The sequence below is a fragment of the Mesoplodon densirostris genome, chromosome 12 (assembly GCF_025265405.1).
Source record: "Mesoplodon densirostris isolate mMesDen1 chromosome 12, mMesDen1 primary haplotype, whole genome shotgun sequence".
NCBI lineage: Eukaryota > Metazoa > Chordata > Mammalia > Artiodactyla > Ziphiidae > Mesoplodon > Mesoplodon densirostris.
In genome coordinates, this window is record NC_082672.1 from 17,771,609 (window position 1) to 17,797,905 (window position 26,297).

Sequence of the window (26,297 nt, forward strand, 5' to 3'; positions counted from 1 at the left end):
GAACCCGCGCCCCCTGCATCGGCAGGCGGACTCTCAACCACTGCGCCACCAGGGAGGCCTGAGGAATATCTTTAGGGATCTGTGTTTCTCTTTCCCTAAGCTTTGCTTTTCTCTGTGTTGATTGAATCTTAGGCAGGCGTATCTTCATGGTGGGAAGATGGCCACCAGCAGCTCCAGGCTTAAATCAACCATCTCAGAAACAGGAAGAAAAAAGCACCTCTCTTTTCAGTAGTTCCAGCAAAATTCCTGAGATCAACTATGATTTGCCTGGCCCTTATCTGAACTAAACAGAGTGGCCATGTGGGCATGTGATGCTCTCGTGAATGGCTAGGCCTCCATCACAGGAGAAACTTTAGATCTGGAGGTGGATTCAATCTCACTAGACCACGTAGACAGACAGTGGGCAACAGTGGGCTGCAAAGGAAAATTGGATGCTGTTATCAGAAAAGGGATTATAGAGTGGGCAGATTATAGAAATCACAGATGTCCACTCTAGCTGGTGAAACAGAGGGCAGAGAGAGCACAGGTAAAACGGCCTCTGAGACCCCGTATCTCAGAGAGTTGGCTCAGAGAAGAGCAAGTATGAGGATTAAGGTAAATAGAAGAAACGGGAGTAGATATGATCTCAGTGACCTAGTCTACCTATTAAGTGGGTCTTTCAAGACCTTAAAATGAACAAAAGTTTTACTTTTCTGTCCTTTAAAACATCTCCCTCGGGCTTCCCTGGTGGCGCAGTGGTTGGGAGTCTGCCTGCCGATGCAGGGGACACGGGTTCGTGCCCCAGTGCGGGAAGATCCCACGTGCTGTGGAGCGGCTGGGCCTGTGAGCCATGGCCGCTGAGCCTGCGCGTCCGGAGCCTGTGCTCTGCAACGGGAGAGGCCACAACAGTGAGAGGTCCACATAACGCAAAAAAAAAAAAAAACAAAAAAACAAACAAAAAAAAACTCCCTCCACTGCATGCTGTTATTTGAAATGTCTTTAATCATGGACAACCCTTTATTCTAAAAACAGAGAAAACAGCTTTAAGCGCAAATGCCCTGGGAAAGGCAATACAGAGGTATGAATGTGTTGCAGCCAAGGTAGAAATGAAAATATCATATCTTGTCTTGTTTTGATAAGGAAAGAGAATTAAAAAGAACAGGGAAAGAAATGCCATTAGAAGAGAAAAGAAAGAAGAATTGTAGATGATTAAAGAGAGAAGACAGTCAAAACTCACTTCCCAAATTTGTCACTGTCAACTCAGTTGATCCAACACAAGTAGAGGCCACAAGACTGACCTTAGTGGAAATTCTACAATAGCATGTTTTCACTATTGATCTCTTTGCTTTTAAAGCTTCTTACTTTATTGAATGAGAATAGAACTTTCCAAATTTAGTATTTGCTCTTAGTTGGGAAGTCTCTATAGCCTGGACAATCTTGGCCCAGTTAGGTCATAATTCAGACTAGTGAGAAGAATGCAAGATAAAACATGTCACAGGAGAAATTCATTGGCGCTCAGCCATATGCAGAGCCTTGGCATGCCTTAATAAAGTTCAGCTTTTTTCCCCCTTCTCTGATATAATCTGCGTTTTGCTAAACAGGACTTAAACAAACTTGAACTTCATTCCAGAAAAGTAAAGAGAAAGCTTTGATACCCTTGAAGGCCCTTACATTTCAGAAATTCAGGTTTATTCAATATTTAAAAGACACTGAAAAATGGTACACTGTGTTCCCCTCAGTGTGACACCATCTTAATTGTACTTTCAATGAACGAATGAGCATTTGGGAGGCTGACCCTCCCAGTGAGTTGGCTCCCAGACCTGACCACATGGGTTAGACCATTACTTTAAGATATTCTGAAGATTTCCCAGTAGGGGTTAGTAATGTGAGGACCAAAAAAGTGACACCACAGTCCAAGCATTTTTATGATATTCAGTCTTCCACATGAGAAATATTTCAAAGAATTTGAGCACAGGCCAAATGATATTCTAAAAGCACTACTAAAGAGCATCAACACTACAAAAAAGTTGTCCTAATTATCCTGGGCTTTTATCAAAAATACAACTATTCTGGTCAAGTAGAATGACAGGAAAATGTCAGGAATGGTAGAGGGTAGGATTGTGTAAAGAAAAAGGCAGTCTGGAAGACAAGATGCCTTTTCATCTCTTTGGTACAACATATTGAAATCTATAACAATAATTTTTAATTTAATTCCCAATTCTTAACTTGGAGAGAGAAGGGAAATTCTTACCATATATCTGGGCATCAAAGACGAAAAGCTAAGGGTGTTGGTTGTAATCACAGATACAAATGAACATGCACTGAAACTTAGACTTTCCTCACCGAATTCATGATTATTATTTGCATTCACACTTGCTATACAACACATGTATGCAGGCAGGATAGAAATCAAATCACCCTCTGGTTATATATTAAAGGAAGTAGCATCTCCAACTCCTATTTCCCCATGTACAATACTCATTACACTTGTTTCTAGGTTCCTATTTTCAGTTGTTCTCCGAATCCAATGGCTTTATCAGTAACAATTATCTACGTCTCTGAGGCTAATCAGCTTAAAAAGAAACATTTGCCTGAAAGCCTTCTCTTTAAGTTTACTCTGGACAATGGCAAAGGCTACCACTGGCTACTGTGAGGACCTCCATGGGGGCGCCATCCAGCCAGATGCATCAGACAGGCCTGGAGACTCCTGTGGAGGGGGGCCCCTCCCTCTAACCATTTCACTGCCTTTTACCCTCAGATCAACAGGAAAGGAAAACAGCAACAAACATGAGGTTAAGGGCTCTAAGCTTGAGCCTGTGAGGCGTTTGAAATCAGGTAGGATTGGGTAGGATCACACCTTTACACACGGATGGACGGATGGCCATGTTTGCACAACGTTAGTCATGCATCATAGGGCTGCCCGGCCACTTACTCCGCCTTCTCCCTGGGTCAACACCAGCGGTTCCCTCCCTCCTCCTTCCCTGCCTATTAGCTCAAAGTATAAAATGCTTCTCAAATTATGGATCATGTCAGGTGACCTGACATAATTAACCCAAATAATCCACTGAAACTGACCTAGTATCTGTTTGTTTTGCCCAGTAAAATGGAAAAGTTGCACACGGTGGGAGATTGGGTCATTTCCAGTTAACTGCCTCTCTGCTACCCTAAAGGCTGGAAGGTGAAATCTCTGAGAAATTTCTCTGGTCTTTGTTAGGTAGTCAGGCTCGTATGTAAATGATTTGGGCAACATGTATGTTGCCATTTAGAAGCATAGACTCTGGGGCCAGGTGCTGAGAACCAGGTGAGAAATCATAATCTGATTGCTACCAGGACATTTTTCTGATGGTTCAACCAGGTGTGTATGTGTATATGTGTGTGTGTGTGTGTGTGTGTGTGTTTATCCTGTGTATGTCTGTGTCAGCTCTAGGACTGGTGTGGAATTTGCCGAGAGGTAGGAAATTACAGAACTAAACTATCATTCTTGAGGTTGGGGAAAGGTGCATGAGGCACACACCCATGGCAGATAAGAAATAAAGCAGTGGAGGGATTTTTCTAAGCTGGGAGGTTGTTCTTTTTTTTTTTTTTTTTTTTTTTTGCGGTACGCGGGCCTCCCACTGCTGTGGCCTCTCCTGCTGCGGAGCACAGGCTCTGGACGCGCAGGCTCAGCGGCCATGGCTCACGGGCCCCAGCCGTCCCGCGGCATGTGAGATCTTCCCAGACCAGGGCACGAACCCGTATCCCCTGCATCGGCAGGCAGACTCTCAAGCGCTGCGCCACCAAGGAAGCCCGGGAGGTTGTCCTTGTTTCACATGAAGATGAATATGTAGTTCAATCCCTTCCCATGGTTTTTGTATTTTTAATTATACTGAGTTTTAAACAGTCAATTTAAAGACACCTGTGTGTTGTTTCTTTTTACATCTCTAACCTAGGAGACTGTGTTTCTGGGACTGAGACAGGGTCGAGCATGACTCCCATGATCCTCTGCTGCAGGGATGCTCATCTCACAGGCACATCCCAGGGCTGCCCTGTCACTTACTCAGCTTCCTCAAAGTGATTGAAAAGCACACTTGACACACATGCCCTCTTCAGAGATCAAGTTATAATTAAATCCAGGAAAACTCTCTGACAGCTGGAGCCCAGGTTTTGAGTTTGGTATTTGTTCTTGCAAAAGCCCACAGCTATCGCTGATGTGTCGCTGCCGCATGCCCGGTGTGGGTGACCCTGGAATGTTTGTTCTGCCTACAGTCTATTTTGCTTGGTGAAAATGAAAACCCACTAGTAAAGTAAATTGGCTTTGAATACAGATTTAATCATTTTCTCACAAAACTGAAGCTCTCTGTGTTCCAGACAGGACAAAAGGTTAGTTTGATATTGTGCCAACAAACAAGAAACCATAACTAAGTAGTTGAGAATAGGTAAACACAAATGGCTTGGGAGAGGGGGAAGTGTCTGGTGGGATGCCAGTGTGGAGCCCAGATTTAACAGCTTCATCAAAGGGAATGTGTTAAATGCTCATTAACTGAATTTACAAATGATCCCCAACTGGGGGTGTTGCAAACAAGAGGAATACACACACACACACACACACACACACACACACACACACACCCGTCACTAATTACATGCACACATGCATACAAAGCAGGAAATGAAGGAGCATTCTGCTTGGAAAATAAATCCAAGATAAAATAGTTTTAAATATAGACATTCAAAGAAAGCATTAACATAGATTTCATACAGAATTAAGGGAACAACTCGCCAATAGTTAGCTGCTGTCTCTGGTGAAGGTTATTGGGCCACTGCAAAGGGCAGGAGGGGAGACCGTGCCCATGGTGTCAGGGGGCGTGCACATCCCCAAAGGAGCCTGGAAAAGATCTGTAACACACTCTGAAGGAAAGCCGGGGCCACTGGACACCAACGGAGGCACAGTAGAATGCTTGATGGTAAGAGGCCACCAGAGTCTAAATATTTGTCCCTGAAATCCCTAATTTTCTAGGGCTTCAGGAGCCATTGACCCAGGCCACACTGTGGGTCTTGGTGGTGGAGGAGGGGCCACCGTGGATCACACTGGCACCCTACCATCACCCTACAGACGCTTAAGAAGCCATTAGGAACGGACTTCTTAGGGTATTGTTTTGAGTGCTGCAGAGGCATCTTGAGGAAAAAAAGTGCATTCTAGATCTTCAGCCGCATCCTGATGGCATCAGAGACTCAGAGCAAGAACAGCACCCCTACTCGTGCCCCAGCCCTGAAATCTGACCCGCTAGGCTTCCCCTGCTGACTCCTGGGGCAGCAAGTGGAGGCAAGGCAGGGTGGGTCAGCAGTCTGGCTGGTGGGGCGCCTGCGTTGCAGTTCTGCTTCTGCTGCTAAATATTTGTGTGACTGGGGGCAAGTCTCTGGACCTCTCTCTCTGGGTCTTAGTTTCCTAATAAGCTCAGATTTTCTTACTGGAGAATCTATGAATTAGCTTCAGGGAGATCTCAACTCCCTTGGTTGTAAACATTTTATGTGAATGTGCATATGTGCTTTTTTTTTTTTTTTTTTTTTTTTTGCGGTACGCGGGCCTCTCACTGTTGTGGCCTCTCCCGTTGCAGAGCACAGGCTCCGGACGCGCAGGCTCAGTGGCCATGGCTCACGGGCCCAGCCGCTCCACAGCACATGGGATCCTCCCGGACCGGGGCACAAACCCGTGTCCCCTGCATCGGCAGGTGGACTCTCAACCACTGCGCCATCAGGGAAGCCCGCATATGTGCTTTTTTAAAGAGAAAGAACACATCCTTTAGGAAAGAATCATATTTTAAAAGATGTTCATGATGTAAGAAAGTTAACAACCACTGACTATCACTGGATTATTCCTAAGTTTAGCTACAGCTAAACTTCAATCCTTACCCCATACAATCCCTTCCATCTCTAACCCATATAAACAACCGGAGGTTCAGGTAACAGAGCAAGAATCTGAGGCACCTGCCTATCATAGGTCACCAAACCTATAATCCAGACATTTTAGGTGTGTTTGGACTGAAAACCATTGGAGTCTCTTGGCTCAATTGGTTAGAACATAGGAAAAGTAAGTTCAGGGTTGCAGGTGTGATTCATGCTTAGACCGTTTCTTCACTTGAAAAGTAGAGAAAGGGGGTAAAACTTCTACCAGAATTACCATAGGAAACCCTACTCAGGCATCTTGGAACTTAAGGAAAATAGTGGAAAAGAGAAAAATATATAGCGTCTCATGGCTTTTTGAAAAACAAATGTAATGTCATACCATGTCCTCAGCCAAAACTTGTCAAGGGTCCTCTGGCTACCACCCTGTGAAATGGCTTTTCTTGGGCCCGCAAACACCCAGAGGCCACAATGTAAAGTAATACAAACACGGTAGGGTGCTAGGTGCTTATCTCATTTAGCTCATGTCACAACTGTAGCAGGTGGATAGTGTCAGCTTCATCCTCATTTTCCAGGTAAAAAAGGGGACTTTGGAAATGGGAGGCAACTTTTCTAAGGCCACAGATGGCAGGTGTTGGAGGTTGGATTCAAGTGCAGGCAGTCCCACTTCAGACCTTACCTACTGGTTCAACAATTGTGTCGGATTCCCACGAGGGCGTGAGGGGAGAAGTGAGAAGGGCTGGAGCGGGAGAGAAGGCATTGGCATCACGTATGTTCAGTGTGCGTGTACGTTCTTGCTCCTGTGGGCGTCCCATAAGTACACTATGGATTGGGTACAAAGCTGCTTGAATTTTACTTCCTAATTATTTCCTCAAACAATTACTCCAGCATATTATGTTTCAAGGCCAAACAAGTCAATCTCTCTCCCTCTCCCTCTCCCTCCCTGTCCTTACCCCTCTCTCTTATCCTCTCTTATTCTCTAACCAAAAGACCCTATATTTTTTTTTTTTTAAAAAAAACACCTTTTATTTCTATATCTGTAAAAGATGCTAAGTGACCTGAGTTCTTTTTGTTTGTTTGGCCTCACCATACGGCTTGCAGCATCTTAGTTCCCTGACCAGGGATCGAACCCATACCCCCTGCAGTGGAAGCACAGAGTCCTAACTGCTGGACTGCCAGGGAATTCCTGACCCTATATTCTTTTTTTTTTTTTTTTGGCTGTACGTGGGCCTCTCACTGTTGTGGCCTCTCCCCCTGCAGAGCACAGGCTCTGGATGCGCAGGCTCAGCGGCCATGGCTCACGGGCCCAGCCACTCCACGGCATGTGGGATCCTCCCGGACCGGGGCACGAACCCGTGTCCCCCTTCATCGGCAGGCGGACCCCCAACCACTGCACCACCAGGGAAGCCCCTGACTCTATATCCTTGAAGTTCTGTTGCTTAAAACATCTGTGAGGGACTTCCGTTGTGGTGCAGTGGTTAAGAATCCACCTGCCAATGCAAAGGACAGGGGTTCGAGCCCTGGTCTGGGAAGATCCCACATGCCACGGAGCAACTAAGCCCGTGCACCACAACTACTGAGCCTGCACTCTAGAGACTGCGAGCCACAACTACTGAGCCCGTGTGCCACAGCTACTGAAGCCTGCGCGCCTAGAGCCCGTGCTCTGCAACAAGAGAAGCCACCACAATGAGAAGCCCGCACGCTGCTATTTGGAGTAGCCCCCACTTGCCACAACTAGAGAAAGCCAGTGCGCAGCAACGAAGATCCAACACAGCCAAAAATAAATACATAAATTTATATAAAAAAAAAAAAAGTCTGTGAGAATACAAATTCAGGATAATGGCTACCTTTGTAGGTGAGGGAGGGCATGTGAGAGGTGAGAAGTACAGAGTGCCCTTAGATGTATAAGTTATATGCCTTCTTAAGCTGGACCATGGCATAGACTTAATGGTTTGTATGTTTTCATCTGAAAAATGTGAATATTATTAAATATTAAACAATCTTTTTCACAGTCAGCCTGAAAAAAGATTTACTTGGCCTTAAAAATGTTCATACCACTTGACTGAACAGCTCCATTTCTGGGAATCTATTCTGAGGAAATAATCTGAAATGAGGACAAAGATTTATATGCCAAAGGTTCATCACAACGTTATTTCTAATTTTAAAATCTTGAAATAATTTTAAAAGCCTAACAAAGAAGAATGATTGGGCAAATTATGCTACATCTGTGAGCTGGAATATTATATATACTTCAAAAAAAGATGCTTACGAAGTGTTTTTAACGGTATAAGGAAACACATTTGATGAAATTTTAAGTGGAAACTCAGAATATGAAATTACACATAAAATAAGATTTCAGAGTTCTGGAAGAGACTGAAAGAAAAAGACTTGAAAGAACAAGGCAAATAGTGGGCACCTCTGTGTTGTACAACTGTGGCCCTTTGGACTTGTTTCTAAGTTCTGATTTTATGCAACTGAGTATAAATTACTTTTATTTCATTTTTTGTTTTGGCCATGCTGCACAGCTTGTGGGATCTCAGTTCCCCGACCAGGGACTGAACATGGGCCACAGCAGTGAAAGCACAAAATCCTAACCACTAGGCCACCAGGGAACTCCCAGTATATATTACTTTTATAAAATGGAAAAAATAAAACTAAAACATTATCTGCTTATTGGTTCTTGTCATCAAAAATCTTCTGATATGTTCCTATATTGGCAATTGGGATGACTTTTGTTGCTTGGCCTAGATAATGTGCTCCTGCTGACAGAGTAACTCACAGGGTTATGGACGGGCCTTCTGGAGTTCCTGGTCCCCGAACAATTCAGTGTCTCCTGTTTTGTGTCATCTCTTCCAAGACCAGATGGAGATGAGGAAAGCCCAGTAGGAGACCCAGGTAGATACACATGCTTCTGACCAAGTACGGAAGAACTATGGTCATGTGAGGTAAGGGTGTGAGGTTTCTCTGGCGTGTACACACACACACACACACACACACACACACACACACCCTCGCCTCCCCACAGTGTCCCTGCCCACATTCCACCCGGCCTGCACGCCACGGGAGGAAGGTATGTGGCAGGAGTCCAGGGCCTCTTAGGCAGCTGTCTCAGGGCCCAGGTGGCCGCAGCTGGCAGGTGGAGAGTGGGCGCGGGAGGGAGCGCGAGCTGCTCTGGGATCCGCTCTTCTTCATGGCCCCCTCCACCTTCTTCAGTTCAGTCATTCACCCCAGAGGAAAGTGTCTGGCTAATTTAACCAGCTGCGGATGGCTCAGAATAAGGAAGAAATAAACCTGGGCTTAGCTGCAGTCACACGATAAGCCTTGTGGAGTGGGGTCCCCAGAGAGAGTTGCAAAGCAGCTGGTTGAATCTCTTCAGGTTTCCTTCTAGGGATACGTGAGTGTCCTTCCCTGCCCCCGGATACATCTCTAGGGGTGTCCTCACCGCAGAGAAATGAGCTATGCTTAGAGGCAGAGGCTGCAGCTGGGGAGAGGGCTGGGTGTACTATAGATGGAGGAGAGGGCAAAAAAGCAAGAGGCACCACCTGAGACTCCTTACCACAATCTTGATCAGATGTTAAAAAATATATATATTATGTATATTTAGTATATATATATATATATATATATATTTATATATTTTATTTAATTTATTTTAGTTTTGGCCATGCAGAATCTTAGTTCCCTGACCAGGGATCGAACCTGTGCCCCTTGCAGTGGAAGCGCAGAGTCCTAACCACTAGACCGCCAGGGAATTCCTCAACATACTTTAAATACATATTTATTTAAACTATAAATGCTTTAAAGATGTTTGATATATATTTACATATTTTAAAAATATAGTTAAAGATGTTTTATATATGTATCTGTTTGATCTGTGTATAGATACATGCTTTTTAATCATCATCATATCGGGCAGAGGTTAATAAGCAAAATTTATTAAGTCAAGTAGTTCTCAAGGCCTTACTCCCCTCTTCCCCCCCACAACACAGAGCTCCCTTCTTCGCCCCCTCCTTCCCTGACATAACCACTCTTAGCTCTTTTGGTTATTTTATTTGTTTGTTTCTGGCATTGTCATCTTTCTAAATTTTGTGCCTATCCTGCTATTTCTTAGATTCTTTTCCCCTGTTACAGACATACAGATATTATCTGTTGACTTCCTAATATGAAAGATGATGATTTCACATTCCATCCTGCTTGCTTCCCCTACCCCTCCTTATTTTTCCTTTTTTTTATCCTCCCAATGTAATGATTGTGTTATCTCGGGTCCTCTGAGAAGCAGAAAACAAGGCAGAATTAGAAATGAACGAGATAAAGCGGTGGTTCCAGGGCAGATCTGACACCATGAAGGAGAGAGGCAAGGAAGGAAGTTTGGGTAGGAAGAGACTTAGACTGCAGTGTAGTTCTGAGAAATTCAAGGCCAGGCTGATGATGAGACCCAGACTAAAGACTGCCCAGTGAAGAAGTCTCACACCGGGCAGCAATGGCTGGCCCTTGTCCCCCTGCTGTGCTCAGTCACTGGCTGGGAACCCAGGAGATCAAGCCTTCCCTGAAGACAACAGTGGGTCCCCAAGGGGGGGATATACTCCTGGAGCAGGTTGTCCTTTGATAGGAAGTCTGAGTGGTCCACATCCATGGCCACCTCATTTATAGTCTAATTTATGGTTTTGTTAATGTTCAGTGCTTCTACTATTGTGACTGAATGAATATTGTTCATAGCTGTGTCATATTGTGTACTATAACCATATTTCTTTTTTCATTATTTTTCCTTTCTTGGAGTTTTCTTCTTTATTACTTTTCTATCTATTTGTCCAATATTCTGCTCCAAATCTTCTGACAGAGTATAAAACACCCTGCAATATGATGGAAGCCATTGGTATATCAGTCAGTTCCATTTCTTTATTTTTTTGATCTATTCTGTCTGGAGCCCCATTCTGGGTTGGTTGTGCTTTGCTTATTCCCTCATTTCGGTGGAGCAAGTCTTCTAAGAGCTTGTTGAGAAGGGATGTAAGTGATGTAACTATTTTTATTTATTTATTTGGTTGTGCCCAGTCTTAGTTGCGGCAGGCGGGCTCCTTAGTTGCAGCTCCAGGGCTCCTTAGTTGCGGCTTGCCGGTTCCTTAGTTGTGGCATGTGAACTCTTAGTTGCGGCATGCATGTGGGATCTAGTTCCCTGACCAGGGATTGAACCCGGGTACTCTGCATTGACAGCACAAGATCTTATCCACTGCAGCACCAGGGAAGTCCCGATGTAACTATTTTGACCCCTTATATGCTATAAGTCCACCCCATACTTGATCATTTCTAGGTTAGAAGTCATTTGTAGCTCAGAATTTGGAAATTACTGTTCTTGGCTTTTAGGGTTACTGTTGAGCAGTCAATGCCATTCAGATTCCTGATGGTTTATGTGACCTTCTTTTTGTTTTCTGGCAGCCTTTAGGGTCTTCTGTTTATCCTTACTGTTCTGAAATTTCACAATGATGTGCTTTATTCTCTATGTTGGGTGCTAGGTGGGTCTTTCTAATCAGGAAACTCCTGTCTTTCACTTCCGGGAAATTTTTGTTTATTATTTCATTGATTTCTTCCATTTTGTTTTTTCAGCTCTCTCTTTCCAGAACTTATTATTTGGATATTTGACCTATTGGACTGATCCTCTAATTTCCTTAGACTATGTCCCATTTCCTATCTAGTTCTGGCAGACTTCCTAAACTTTATCTTCGAAGCCTCTTAAAAATTGTTTTTGTTTACAGAATATTCTTTTTTTTTAAAATTGTATTTGTTTTTCTTCCTCTTGCCTCACTGAGCATACTCAGTGTGTATATACATGTATGTATACACATAAACAAAAATACAAGAGAACAGATCCATACTTTTATTTATTCACTTTTCAGTAAGTTTAAATCTTCGAAGGGCACAGCATCACATGGATTCTGTGTCCAATGGCCTTAGGAGGAAGGTTGCTTTGGAATTGGGCACCCATGGTGCCACTGGTCCCATGAGCTTGAGTTATCTTTCCCCAGACTACTCTGGTTTTGTTGGGTTTTCCCACCAGGAGTTACTGTGTTCTGGCAATTCCCTGGCGGTCCAGTGGTTAGGACTCTGTGCTTTCACTGCTGAGGGCCCAGGTTCAGTCCCTGGTCTGGGAACTAAGACCCTACAAGCCATGGGGCATGGCCTAAAAAGAGGTTACTATGTTCTTTGCTTTGTACACAAAAGCACATCTCTTGGCTAGACAGAATTTAGTTTCACCTCGAGCATACACACTTTCAATTTTCAGAACAGCTGTGTGCTCCCTCTGGTTCCAGGGACCCCGCTTCTAGACAGCAAAAAAGGCCTTGGACCATAGCCTTCCAGATATATGTCATTTTAGAAGTCCTGTTCCCAGCAGGCCTCCACAGGCTCCAAGATGGCTGAAAGAGCCTCAGTGTGTATTTTCAATGCAATTCTGTCCCTCAGATTGTCTCTGCTACCTTTGAGTTCATTTTCCCCACCCATCTGTTTAGCTGTCTTTCACGTCCACAGCTTTCTCCTGTTATCTGATGATTCTTTGTTTATACTTAAGACTGAGGCACCAGAAATCAGATTGGAAACCCTGCATTGTGGGGCTTCCTTTCCCAGAACCTTCTTAGGGTTCTCGGCTCCAATACACTTGTTCCTGTGGGTGTTCTCCACACCCCACACCCCATGTAATTAATTTTCAGTTTCCTCCGTTATATTCCACATCAGTTGCTACTGTTTCCCTCAATCTGTGTTCAATCTTCCCAACTTCTGTTGGCATTTCTCATTTCTGTTATCCACACCCCCATCATTGTTGTTCTTGTGGTTTTATTTTATTTCCCCCCTTATTTCCATTTTACTGCAATTTGAGGAGGGAGTGGGGACAAAGAACATATGTTCAATGCAATGTAGTATGTATAACGAGACATCATGCTTCTCCTATGTCTTATTATCACACTTTCAACACGCTCCATATCAACAGTCTATCCCCAAAATGGTTGAAAATGTATTTCTTTTGTAGAATATGCTCAGAGGAAACAACTGCCCATCACATTTTCTTATCCCAAAATATCCTTCTTCTGTGACACTCTTTTGATCTATTTCTTCATTAAGGTAATAAAAAGTTACCATTTACTGAGGACCTACTGTGTGTACTTTACACTCAATATGTCTCATTTCATCTTCACAGAATCCCTGCAAGGTAGGCATTATTATACCCATTTTACAGACAAGGACTGTGGTTCAGAAACTTTTCCCAGGAAACTCAGCTGACAAGATGTGGAGCCTGGATTCAAGGAGGCTTCAGTCTAACTTCCAAGCTGACTGCTCTTTCCAGGGCACTTTGCTGCCCATCCCCAGGGGTTGTTCAGTGCTTGGTGACAGCAGGAGTAACACACCAGGAGCTCTGTGAGAGAACGTAATTTCCATGCAGGTAGAGCCCTCACCTGCCTTGTCTACATCCATCTCCCAAGCACAAGAATAACACTTGATGCATTGAAGACACACAATCAATATTTTTTAAACAAACCAGTGAATGAATGGATGAACATGATATCCTTTCAGTCTCAGAGCAACGCAGTCCTAACTCTTACATTACCCTTTCATAAAAGGTTAGAAAACAAGTTTCAGACACTTGGGACTTCTGTTTTCTGGGGATCTGCCCTTTCTAGGATGTGTTGTTTTTAGGTAATCTGAGGAATAACCCATGCTAAGGTGTCAGCTAGGACCTAAGAGGATAGCTGAGTTGGCTTGGCTTCACGAGTTCAGAATTATTCATCATTGGAGAAGGTGTAGTGGATAAGGAACCCTTCTACACTGTTGGTGGGAATGTAAATTGGTGCAACCACGATGGAGAACAGTATGGAAGTTCCTCAAACAACTAAAAATAGAATTACCATATGATCCATCAATCCCACTCCTGGGCATATATCCAGACAAAAATATACTTCAAAAGATACATGCACCCCTATGTTCATAGCAGCACTATTCACAATGGCCAAGACATGGAAGCAACCTAAGTGTCCATCGACACATGAATGGATAAAGAAGATGTGGTACATATATAGAATGGAATACTACTCAGCCATTAAAAAAGAATGACATAATGCCATTGGCAGCAACATGGATGGACCTAGAGATTATCATACTGAGTGAAGAAAGTCAAAAAGAGAAAGACAAATACCATATGATATCACTTATATATGAAATCTAAAGTATGACACAAATGAACTTACCTACAAAACAGAAACAGATTCACAGATGTAGAGAACAGACTTGTGGTTGCCAAGAGGGGGGTGGGTGGGGGAGGGATGGACTGGGAGTTTGGGAATAGCAGATGCAAACTATTATATATAGAACGGATAAACAATAAGGTCCTACTGAGTAGCACAGGGAACTATATTCAATATCCTGTGATAAACCATAATGGAAAAGAATATGAAAAAGAATGTAAATATGTGTATAACTGAATCGCTTGCTATATAGCAGAAATTAACACAACATTCTAAATCAACTATACTTGAATAAAATAAACTAAAAAAACAGAATTACTCAGCATTCATTCAACAAAATACTAGTGACTGTTCACTATGTGCTGGACTGGGAGACTCAAATTCATTAAATCTCATCCTAGCTTCACAATAATCCTGCTAGGTTGCTAGTCGTTCGAAAACCAGACTCTTACATAGCCATTTGCCAATGAAGAGTTCGCTTAAAATTCAAACTCTGTTTGAGAATCTGGACTTCATTTTAGTGTCCTGTGTTTTCTTGGCACTTTGGAGCAGTTGGATGATTTAAAAAAATTAGTTCCTTGAAGGGTACATCTAACTTAATTTTGTATTTCTGTTAGGTATTGCTTGAATTTGCATGATTTTTAAAAAATGGGATTGTTTTGGACACTTGAAAGTGCCTTTTTCTCTCTGACCTATTTTTGAATAGTTAAGCTCTTTTTAGTCAGTTTATATAAAAAGCCTTTTATTCAGAATTTAAATTAAATTAAAACTTAATTTAATTTAATGATGTTTATTTCCAGGACACCTGAATGGTTGTAAAGATGCTCCATAGGGGACTGATGTTACATAAGATATTCTCCTGCCAGGCTGTAATGAGTACAAAATGAAGACAGACACCTAGGCAACCCACTTACTACCCCATTCCTCTTTTCCTCCTTCCTCTCCCACCACTGCTGTACAAGGAGGAGGTGGGGCTCCTCCTGGCTCCCTATTTTTGCCAAATGCTATGTTTCCTGATCTCTTGAGTCAAAGGGAAGAACTCAGGTGGGTCACTGAGTGGATGTATTGGAGACAGGCAAAACTTCTGGCAGCTTCTCCAGCAAGCTTACCTACCTATTCATCCAAAAACTATGCCCTAAAACATCAGTGGGGCATGTGAAAGGCTTAAAATAGGAATGACTAAAACAGCTAGAGAGATAGAGAACTTTGTAGCATTTGCAGTTACTTTATTAATTGTAGAAATGCTTATAATAATTCAAACAGGTAGCAAAAGGGAGAATTACATTCTTTCTGCCTGCCTAACACATTCTTGGATCAGGATTTGTGAAATTTGTTAACTAGTTGAATGTTTCCCTATTTTTGATAGGAGAAAATGGAATCAAATTGCTCAGAGCAATTTGAGGGAGAGGTAAGAGCTCAGCGTTAGGCGTATGAGTAATGGAATGACTTTAGAACATGGACCTGTCAAACTCAATTTAGGAAACATAAACAGAATGCCCACAAACTGTATACTTTGTTACTTTTTTCATAGGTCAAAAATAGATGATTCTTTAAAAAAAAAAAGACAGCACAACTGTATCTATTTTCATATTTGGAAAACTACTGGGGTGTCAACCTAATTTCAGAAAGAATTTTTTTTAGAATTCCCTGGACATCAATCATCTGGAATAAAGATGATGTCCTTCCGACACTGCAGTGCTAGGTGGGTGGCTAAGCTCATCTGACCCTCAACGCCTGTGGGTCCCCAGAGATTCTGATCAGTGTCCCTGAGGCTGACTTACTGGTCTGCGCATAATGAACTAAATGTCCTTCCATGCTATAAAATTCTACCATTCTAACTTTTCAGGCATTAAAATTATATTTTGAAAAGTATATCCATAGGGATGGTCATCACCAAAGTGGACTTCACAACATGGCTGACCGTGATGGCTGAATCGGCCACCTGATTGTGCGAGAAGCCCTATCAGCTGCAGGTACATTCTTTTTTTTTTTTTTAATTAATTTATTTATTTTTGGCTGCTTTGGGTCTTTGTTGTTGAGTCTCTGTTGCTGCGTGTGGACTTTCTCTAGCTGCGGCGAGCGGGGTCTACTCTGCGTTGCAGTGCGTGGGCTTCGCGTTGTGGTGGCTTCTCTTGTTGTGGAGCCCGGGCTCTAGGCATGAGGGCTTCAGTAGTTGTGGCACGAGGGCTCAGTAGTTGTGGCACACGGGCTCTAGAGCGCAGACTCAGTAGTTGTGGCGCATGGGCTTAGTTGCTCCGTGGCATGTGGGATCTTCCTGGACCAGGGCTTGAACCCGTGTCCCCTGCATTGGCAGGTGGATTCTTAACCACTGCACCACCAGGGAAGCCCCTGCAGGTACATTCTTGCGTGAAGTGTGCAGGCTCTGGGACCAGACTGCCTGGGCTCGAGCAGTGGCTCCCATACATCCCAGTGTGTTGTCTTTCCTTAACAGTAAAATAAGGATTGTATGTACCTACCTCACAGGGTTGTTGTGAGGATAAAATGAGCTAATATGGGTAAAGAGCTAAGAACAGTGCCTGGCACCTGGTAAGTGGTACATTAAATGTTAGTTAGGAAGGTATTTCTATCATTTTTGTTTATGTGAACTATTTGAAATTACACAAGGTGCTTCTTAGATACCAATGCACAGCAATGCAGTCGTAGGTATGGTAAATGAACACTTGCTCCTTTTATTGGGATTGATATATATACAATAATATGTATACAATGGATAACTAATAAGAACCTGCCATATAAAAAAATTAAAAAAAATTAAAAACCCACAATTGCCCCTTTTAGAATCCCAGAATGCAATTTCCCAGCCATGCAAGCCCTCATCTCTTCCTTTCACTTTGCAGCCACCTCTACCAAACAGCTTTCTCCTCATCCCCTTGCTCGTTTCTTTGCATGTACGTACAATGTTCCTTCTTCCTCCATCATAGCCTACTTAATTCTGCTTTGGGTAATTTTTTTCCCCAATACTTAACTTACAAATCCCCTGATCCCTCTTCTTCTTTTCTCTCACACTTTCAAGTTTATTTTATTTTTAATCACCCAAGCGATATGGGAAGTGGCTGGTAAAAGCTAGAATCATGCTATTGACAGGCTGCATCAAAATGAAGGGGGGAAGTTGCAAAAGGAGAGTGTCCAAGGCTGGAAGGAAGGCACCCAGATTCCTCCTGGTTTCGAAGTTCTATGTCTGCCATCTCAGATCTAGACCCATATGTTATGACCACTTACCTTCTACCTCATATGGGTTAAGCACTAGACTAGAGCTTTTAGATGGATTATCATTTGATGCTCATGGTAACTCCTTCAAGTTAGGTATTACCCCCATCTTACAGATGAAGAAAAGCAAAAATAGAGAGGTAAATAACTTACCCAAGTCCACATAACTGGAAAGTAGAGAACTAGAGTGAGAACCCATACATTCTTATTCCAAGCTCCATTCTCTTCCCACTGTTCATAATCCCTCCCTTACATAAGCATAGAAGTAAAATAATAATGGTCAAATTTCATCAATATCATGTCCTTGAAACTAAAAGTTCCATTCAGAATTCCATAGAAGTTTCTATAGAGCTCTTCAGCCTCCTCTAAATAAATGAACTTTCTATCCAGCGCTCACTGCATCCATCCATCCATTCATCCATCTATCCTTTTATTAATTATTTACTATTAATATATTCCAGCGTTGTAATAAGTCCTGAAGAAATCCCTATCTTTAAGGAGTTCTCAGTCTAGTGAAGGGGACCACGTGTAAATAAAAATTTACAATATAATGTGGTGAATGTTAATACATGGTGGTACTTATAAGGTTTTAGAGAAATGCAGGAGAGGTGGGGAGGGGAATTTCTAACTTTTCCTAGGGGCAACTTTTTTTTTTTTTTTTTTTTTTTTTGCGGTATGCGGGCCTCTCACTGTTGTGGCCTCTCCCTTTGTGGAGCACAGGCTCCGGATGTGCAGGCTCAGCGGCCATGGCTCACGGGCCCAGCTGCTCCGCGGCATATGGGATCCTCCCAGACCGGGGCACGAACCCGTATCCCCTGCATCGGCAGGCAGACTCTCAACCACCGCGCCACCAGGGAGGCCCCTAGGGGCAACTTTTAAAACTAGGATCTCTGGTACTTTAGAAGGTCAGTGAAGGAACCACTTGAACTTGTGCAAAGTTTTCTCAGAAGGGTTTATGTCCAAGGGAGGAGAGAAGTGAGAGTTTGACTGGGGCATCACAGAAGAGTTTTAACTGTGTTAGTGTTTGAGCTGATCAAGAGTTTGCCAGGAACCAGAAGAGGAGGAGGATATTCCAGGCAAAAGAAACCACAAATGGAAAAGTACATGCAAATAATTTGCTGGGACTGCTACCTAGAGTACCATTCAAAGGAGTAACAGGAGACTAAGCACCTAGGATAGGTGGTTAGGGTTTGGATAAAGAAAGGAATGGTATGCAAGGCCAATAATTAATTCTCAAGGATACTGAAAATGCTCTCAAAAGCATTATTACAATTCATTGTAAAATTGATTCTTCAATGCCATTAAACAAAACGATAGAAGTTCTTTCTGTCCATTTCCAGAAAGTTGCAACAAATTCTCTATATTTTGGGATAAATTTGCATTCAGGAGTTGAGCTGGGAGCCTAACCTTGTTTCTGAGGGATAATGTGTTCTGAATTCCAAACAATGGTTTACAAAACTCTGGAGAGCCAAGAGGCTGTGACTTGGCATATAGTGGCACAGCCTTAGAGACAGGCCTGATGTTCAAACACAGGGCAGGGAAAGAGGATATGGCCCCAAATGAAGACTTGCTTGTTACTCTAAAAGGGGCAAGAGAGCTTTTTTTTTTTTTTTTTGCGGTACGCGGGCCTCTCACTGCTGTGGCCTCTCCCGTTGCGGAGCACAGGCTCCGGACGTGCAGGCTCAGCGGCCATGGCTCACGGGCCCAGCCGCTCCGCGGCATGTGGGATCTTCCCGGACCGGGGCACGAACCTGTGTCCCCTGCATTGGCAGGCGGACTCTCAAACACTGCACCACCAGGGAAGCCCAAGAGAGCTTTTTGGAGGTGAATTTTGCTTGAGGTAATAGAGGTTAAATTTATTTTCTTTTTTTTTGCTGTGCTGTGAGGCTTTTTGGATCTTAGATCTTAGGTCCCCGACCAGGGATTAAAGCCGAGCCCTCAGTAGCGAAAGAATGGAGTCCTAATCACTGAACCACCAGCGAACTCCCTAGAAGTTAAATTTCTGACATGGGTTTCACCCTGAAGTCTCTGCAACACTACTTTTATTTTCTTCCCAAACTTCTGGGGTTGAGATTAAGTAAGTTAGTGAAATTAAGATACATATAAATATAGCTATATCTCTATATCTATAATCATCCGCCAGAGAGGAAGCTGGTCTGAACTGGAACTGTTTCTATAGATTGCAAGGCTTATTCGCCAGTCTCCTCAGCTAGGGCAGAAGCAATGTTTCTAAGCCTGAGAATTCCCCCTTCTGTCTGAGTTGATCAATACATCTTTTTGCATCCTCCAGCACAAAAACCCAAATGTGCTTCCTTTTCTAAAAGGGAGCCTCTGTCTCGCTGGGAGTAAGAGGGCATAGTCCCATGACACAGTTTGCACTCAATTTTTGGCATCTGAAAGACCTTCCCCCTTTCAAGAACTGTGGGCAACCAGTCAAGAGGGAACAGTACATTGGCATTTGGACTGAAAATCTTACCTGCCAACTGGGCTGCTTTTAATGTATTTTTTTCTGAAACTGGGGGAAGCACATGTAACAGGAACAGGCTTTGTGCTATCGGAACATTTTTGATGAGCACATCTGCACTGAGTTGAAGGGGAAGCCGGCCAGCTGTGTTTGCTCACTTTCCCCTGTACCAGCTTTCCTCGGACTCCTGAACACTCTCGTAGGGCAATTGTTACCTCTCAAGACTCATATTTCATTTCTGTACTTTATTAATACCATAACCGCGGAATCACATATTTTATATGTAGTTGCTCTGACTGACACTCTAGCACGTTTCTCTCAATTACTCGTCACCTTCTATGCTTTAGTTCTGGTGTCACTCTTGCCAAGAAGGTGAGTGGAAATTGACCCAAAGAGAGTTTCACTAGCTTCATATGTTCAAACTTCTTCCAGGGTTCCCTTCCACAATGTTATTTTCATTCAACAAGTATTTATTGGGTATCAGCTGTACCAGGCACTGTCCTCAGCTTCTCAGAGAAAAGGGTGAGCAGAATAGGCTTCTGGAAGTAACCTGAGAGGCCTCCACTCACCAAAGCCCAGTCCAGACCTGGAGAAGGAGCCAGAAGGGCCTCCGGAGCCAGGCTGGGGCGGGGGATTATGGGGGTGGAGTGGCGGAGGGTAACTCAGCATCCATAACTCAAGCTGTGGGGTACTCAGACCCTTGTTCATAACCACTGTTGCCTTCTTTTTCCTTTAATCATTTTTGATGAACAAATCTAATCTCCTTTTTAATTTAGAAGAAAAAGAACCTCACATTCTATAATAGAAATTTTTCACCAGAAAAAGAAGGAAAAAAGTTGTTCAGCCAGCTGAGAAGAAGACTTCAGTAGGATATTAAATGCTAAACAGTTAATCAGATGGTCCCGGTCCCCTGAGGCTTGGAATATGAAGTTCAGAGTCCCATCCTTCATTCCTGGCATGTGTGGAAATATTTTAAAATAATTTCATAGATAAGCTGAGGGTGGAAAAGCTCTCTCTTTTTAACAGTAAAAACTTTTCTTGGCTTCCAGAATCGTTTTAGAGGCTGGGGGGGGGGAGAATTTTATATAAATATCTATACTTTTTGAATATATCTTATATAAATGATAAGTCACAAAAACGCAAAACCTGGCAGAGAAATTTCTGGACAGTGGAGGCTTCCTAGCCTCTTGGAATTCTGATCGATTCATTGGTGGCACTGAAAAGCCCACAGACTGACCGTTACTTTATACCTGGTAGCTATAACAGTCCCGCCCCGAATATTCCTGCCCAAAGGTCAGAAGGACATTTCCTTACAGAAAAACAGTCTTAAAGTTTGAAAACAGACAGCCTACATACCCTGCCGTCTTGGTCCTCCATGAAGGGAGCTGCCGTGTTGCTATCAGGCCATACGTTCGAATGTTCTCCAACTTCCTTTCTGACTCAGATCGAATGAATTCGCAGCGCTGATGTAAGGCTCTTAATGGCAATCTGTTTTCAATTCAGGGCAGATGTGGGACACTCTTGTAGCTCTAGGGATTATCAACTTTAAAACAAATCGCCTTCAGGATGATAAGTCAAGAGGCAGTAACTGCTTCCTGAGGCCTCCTTGGGGTTCCTTCCAAATGCTTAACATATAACACAAGAACTATGGCTCAAAAGCAGGTTTTGCTCCTGAGGTTCCCAGGCTTGAGAACGAGGCTTGCACATACTCCTCAGAAACAAAGCTTGTAGATACATCTCAGAGCGATTAACTAGAAATTCAGATATTTTAGTAACATGCCAAAGTGATCAAAATGTTCCTGCCCCCCTGCCCCACCAATCTGTCTTAGCACTATGTTGAGTCCATGGAGTAGAACTTTTCCACAAATTGAAATTGAATTGTTCTGGTTCAGAGTTTTCTTGGCTCAAAGAAAGGAAGGGGAGGACCATTCCAAGACTTCCACAGAGAAACATCCAGAAATCAATTTAACATGATAAGTTTAATGTTCTAGAATTAGTGTTCCCGTGGCATGAACTGCCTACAACTCGGAGCACCCTCTGTCCGGAGACCACTCTGTAGGGTTGGCTCATTCGCCAGGATTTAAGACTCAAAAACACCCATAGCTGGTGCTTAGTATAGTTTAACCCCATTTAATAAACCTGAAAAGAGGTTTTAAAAAAACTACTAACTTGCAAAAAATCTGAAGGAAAAATTTTAAGATTTTTAAACGAAACTTTCCACATAAAGCACACACAGATAAGTCTAGGTATAAGTTACACTAGTGAAGAGTCAGAAAATAGTCACAGTAAATTATATATTTAGAAAACACAGTCTATTCTTTAAAATTAATGAGTGTGACATAATGAAGCTACGTGGCAAAGCATTAAGTGACCCACCAATGAACACTATAGCTACAGTTTCTCTTACCTTCATGGGGAGACACAGATTAAACTTCCACTAGCTGACACATGTGCTACATAACCATGAAGCAACATTACACGAGGGTGTTAAGAATTCTGGATGGGACATAAAGGGACCTGTTCCCAGGTTTCTTTAACTCAGTGGCTGTGGACAAGCCACTGCCCAGGCCACAGTTCCATTTGTAAAGTGGCTGAATTAGGTGGTCTCTAAAATCCAAACCTCACATATCAGTTATGATGCATTCATCAAGACTTGGTAGAGAGCAGAGGGTAAAGGGCTTTTCTTTCTTTTGTTTTCAAGAATAATCACTAAATGCCACTAGGTGGACATCTCAGACAAAATTTTTTTCCACCTTGGAGCATATATTTATAAGTATGGCCGCAAGGCAGGTTTTAGCTGAAAAGTTGGATCTGAAGGGTAAAGAAAGCTACTACCTTATCCAAATCAGACACCTAGATTTTTTTTCTTTTTCTTTTTTGGTTTTATGGGCTTCTGGGGAAACAGTTAGCTAAGGCATACTCCAGAATTGTCATCCTGCTCATGGGCATCAGGAATGTACTTACTTAGCAAATTTATTAGGATTAGTTAATTTTTTTTTTAATTAAATGAGGTAAGGAAAGTCAGACATTGTCAGTGAGCAGTGGGTAATTTTGATAGGTAGGGTTAAGGCGGGGGATCCCTGGTATGGAGGATGGAGAGTGTGATGTGGTGAAAAAAGCAGGGAATTATGAGTCTAGTTCCAGGGCTACTACTGCTACTACTTAGCCTTGAGGCCTTGGCCACCTGACTTCTGTTTTCTAGGTGTCCATTTCCTCATCTTTACAAGGAAGGCATTGGTCTCTCCATCCTCTTAGTTGCCCAATAATCAAAAAAGAAATTCTACCCCATAGGATGTAGCTTTTAGAGTCTGATTCTCAGAAGCACTGAAGCCAAGACTATAAACTCAGTGTACATCTGATAACAACTGGAGATCAGGCAGAGATCTACAGTTAACCTGTGATACGATCTTTTTTGCAACTGTGGGAGATCCTCACTTACCTACAGAAAAAAGCTCAGATATACCAGTAAAGTCCTGTTACATAACATGATAATAATAAACATTTCCTTTCCACAAATGTATTTACATTCCTCAGCTATAATTAGATAATATATGAACATTTAAAAAACCATGTATGACACTGGCATTGTGGGTTGAACTGCGTGTCCTACCTCCCAAATTCATAAGGTGAGGCCTATCCCCAGTACCTCAGAAGATGATCTTATTTGGAGATAGGGTCTTTACAGAGGTAACTTAATCAAATCATTGGGGTGAGCATGAATTCAATGTGACTGGTGTCCTTCTAAAACGGGGAAACCTGGACACAGAGATATGCTTAGGGAGAATGCCATGTGAACAAGAAGACAGCAATCTACAAGCCAAGGAGAGAGGCCTGGAACAGAGCCTTCCTTCACAGCCCTCAGAAGGAACCAACCCTGCCGACATCTTGTTTCTGGACTTCTGGCCTCCAGAACTACGAGACAATAAATTGCTGTTGCTTAAACCACCCAATCTGTGGTACTACTTTGTTACAGCGACCAAGCAGACGAACAACTGGCATCCTCTGAACAATGACTGTGCATTATCTTGCATCCTACTATGTGCCAAACACTCACATAAACAAACCAAGGTACTCTAGGGTTTAAGACTCTGAGAGCTGGAAGAAACGAGCATTGAGACTGGGTTGACAGTGGACAAAGGCCATCAGCAGCATTATTTTTGTAGTTTTAAAGATGCCTTCTCGCCCCCTCCATTCCAACACACAGTGTAACATGACTGATTCAACAAAGCACACAAAATACAAAAAAATATAAAAACCTAAAGAAGCCCAGTGTTGGGGAGGGTGCACACCTGGGAACACTCACGGCTCTGTTTTTATTCCAGGTACCGTGTGCTGACTCAGCACAGGAGTTGGGGTCAGCTCTGTTACTCTACCAGCTCCTTCACAGGGCATGCAATCCAAGCATTTACGATACACCCTCTTATTAATCTTAAGAACTTTTTCCCAAATCAGAACAGATGAAGAAATAATGTGCTATTATTTCATATCACAAGAAGTTAGGCTACACTGATTCTCTCTATTAAGGCACTTTATCAAAAATAAAGGGAAATGCGAAGAAATGGGCATAGTGAATGCACATTAAAACAAGCATTATTACATAGAGCAAGTTGATAATAGTTTCCAAAGATAAAATTCAGACCGGATCCAGCACCATTATTCTCAAATGCCTTATCTGGCAAAGTTCGGAAGTGAGTAAGTTTTATAAAACCATGATGAAGGAAATGCAAATACTCTGAACCTCTATATTAATTAAAATCCATCTCCATTACCTTTTGTCTTAACAAGCTCAGAATTAAACATAGTCTCTATTCAATAGTGACAGTACTTATGGCTCAAGAAAAGCTGAGACAAAGGCGGGACTCCAACAGTGCAGCAACTAGGAAGAAGGAAAGTTTTACAGTGAATTACCTAGGCCAGGCAAGTGGATGTGGCCCCAGGGGAGGTGGGAAGATTCTGCAAGATGTAACTTTTCACAGCAATGTTAGAATGTTCAGTGGGAACTGACAGACCAGTGACTCTGGCAGAGTGTGATGTTTTCAAAACAGTGAGGGGGAGTGGAATTATCTGTTGCAATGCACAATTAGCATTGAGCTGAGTTTTGCAACTTGAATATCAGCAGTTAACATTTTCCCTTCAGGTTTGCCATAGTAACTTGTCAGGATGTTATTTACATTAAACCTGATCTGCCTCACGTTCCCATGAGAGCTAAAAGTAATAACTTAGGCTTTATAGAGCTGTACAGTATATATCTTTTGGAGGGGAAAATTTTTTAGTTACGACTGTCCCATTCCCATGGTCCACACCAAAACTTGAGTTTATTATTTTATTTCACAATATTCAAATGGAGTCAGTGATTCTCACCCCTGTCTGCACATTAGAATCAACCAGAAGCTTCTAAAAATCCAGATACCTAGGCCACAGCCCAGACCAATAAAGTCAAAACCTCTAGGCATGGACCCAGGCTCAGTACTATTTCTTTTTCCTCCCCAAGTGATTCCAATGTCCATCCGAGTCAGGGAATAAAATATTTCTTTCTTAAATGAAAGAATTCTTCTTTTGGTGCATTTCTTGGCATTCCAAATTGTTTGATCAAGAAAAGTTTCAAAACATTGAAAATCTTATCCATCGGTCAAGATTTCCTGAACTAGAAAGGGACTGACTGGTGATGATTCTTGCACAAAGAGAAATAGCTAACAGCTGTGTTATTTATTGTTCACATAGTTGGTTAACACACTTTTGCCTTCCATTCATAGGATTCATAAAGTTTCATGTGGTTTAGAGACGAATCAAGGTGAAGATTTTATTTTTTATTTTTTTGGCCACGTCACACGGCACGCGGGATCCCAGTTCCTTGACCAGGGATGGAACCCCTGCAGTGGAAGCATGGAGGCTTAACTACTGGACCGCCAGGAAGTCTGAAGTGTGAAGATGTTAGATGATATCCCTTCTAACTCTCAGACTATGATTCAACACAGTATTTCTCATAATTGTCTGCAGAGAAGAGGCAGCTAGAGGTGCTTGTTGAAAATACAGACTCCCAGTTCCTTCTTTGGAGGGTTGATTCTGTAGTTATGGTGGGTCTCTGGGGCTCCTTATCACCAGGCAAGCTTGAAAAATATTTTATTCCCTGACTTGGGTGGACATTGGAATCACTTAGGGAGGAAAAAAAGAGTACTGAGCCTGGGTCCACTCCTAGAGATTCTGACTTTATTGGTCTGGGCTGTGGCCTGGGTATCTGGATTTTTAGAAGCTTCTGGTTGATTTTAATGTGCAGACAGGGGTGAGAATCACTGACTTCATTGAAACGATAGTCATTTAAGTGAAACAGGTGTGAAAGCAATGTCTACCATTCCCATTAAGATATTCAATGTGCTTTCACTTACATGTGTCTCATTTGAATCCTTGAAAATCTGCTGAGGTGGGAAGAGTGGGCATTCTCTTTCTCTTACAGATAAGCAAAACAAAACTCGGAGAGGTGAAGTGGCGTGATCGAGGTACCACTAGAAGTAGAATTATGGAAT

At 42.7% G+C, this 26,297-nt stretch overlaps 1 protein-coding gene and 1 pseudogene across 1 annotated transcript in view; both read right to left on the reverse strand.

The window, feature by feature from the left end:
- SASH1 (SAM and SH3 domain containing 1) overlaps positions 1–21,207 on the reverse strand; it is a 266,274-nt gene extending 245,067 nt beyond the window's left edge. Inside the window, exon 1 of the mRNA XM_060114659.1 lies at positions 21,133–21,207. Within this exon, the coding sequence (XP_059970642.1) occupies positions 21,133–21,153 (21 nt within the window). The 5' untranslated portion in view covers positions 21,154–21,207. The remainder of the gene's footprint in view (positions 1–21,132) is intronic.
- LOC132500386 (large ribosomal subunit protein eL33-like) lies at positions 11,753–13,317 on the reverse strand (annotated as a pseudogene).
- Positions 21,208–26,297: the final 5,090 nt, after the last annotated feature.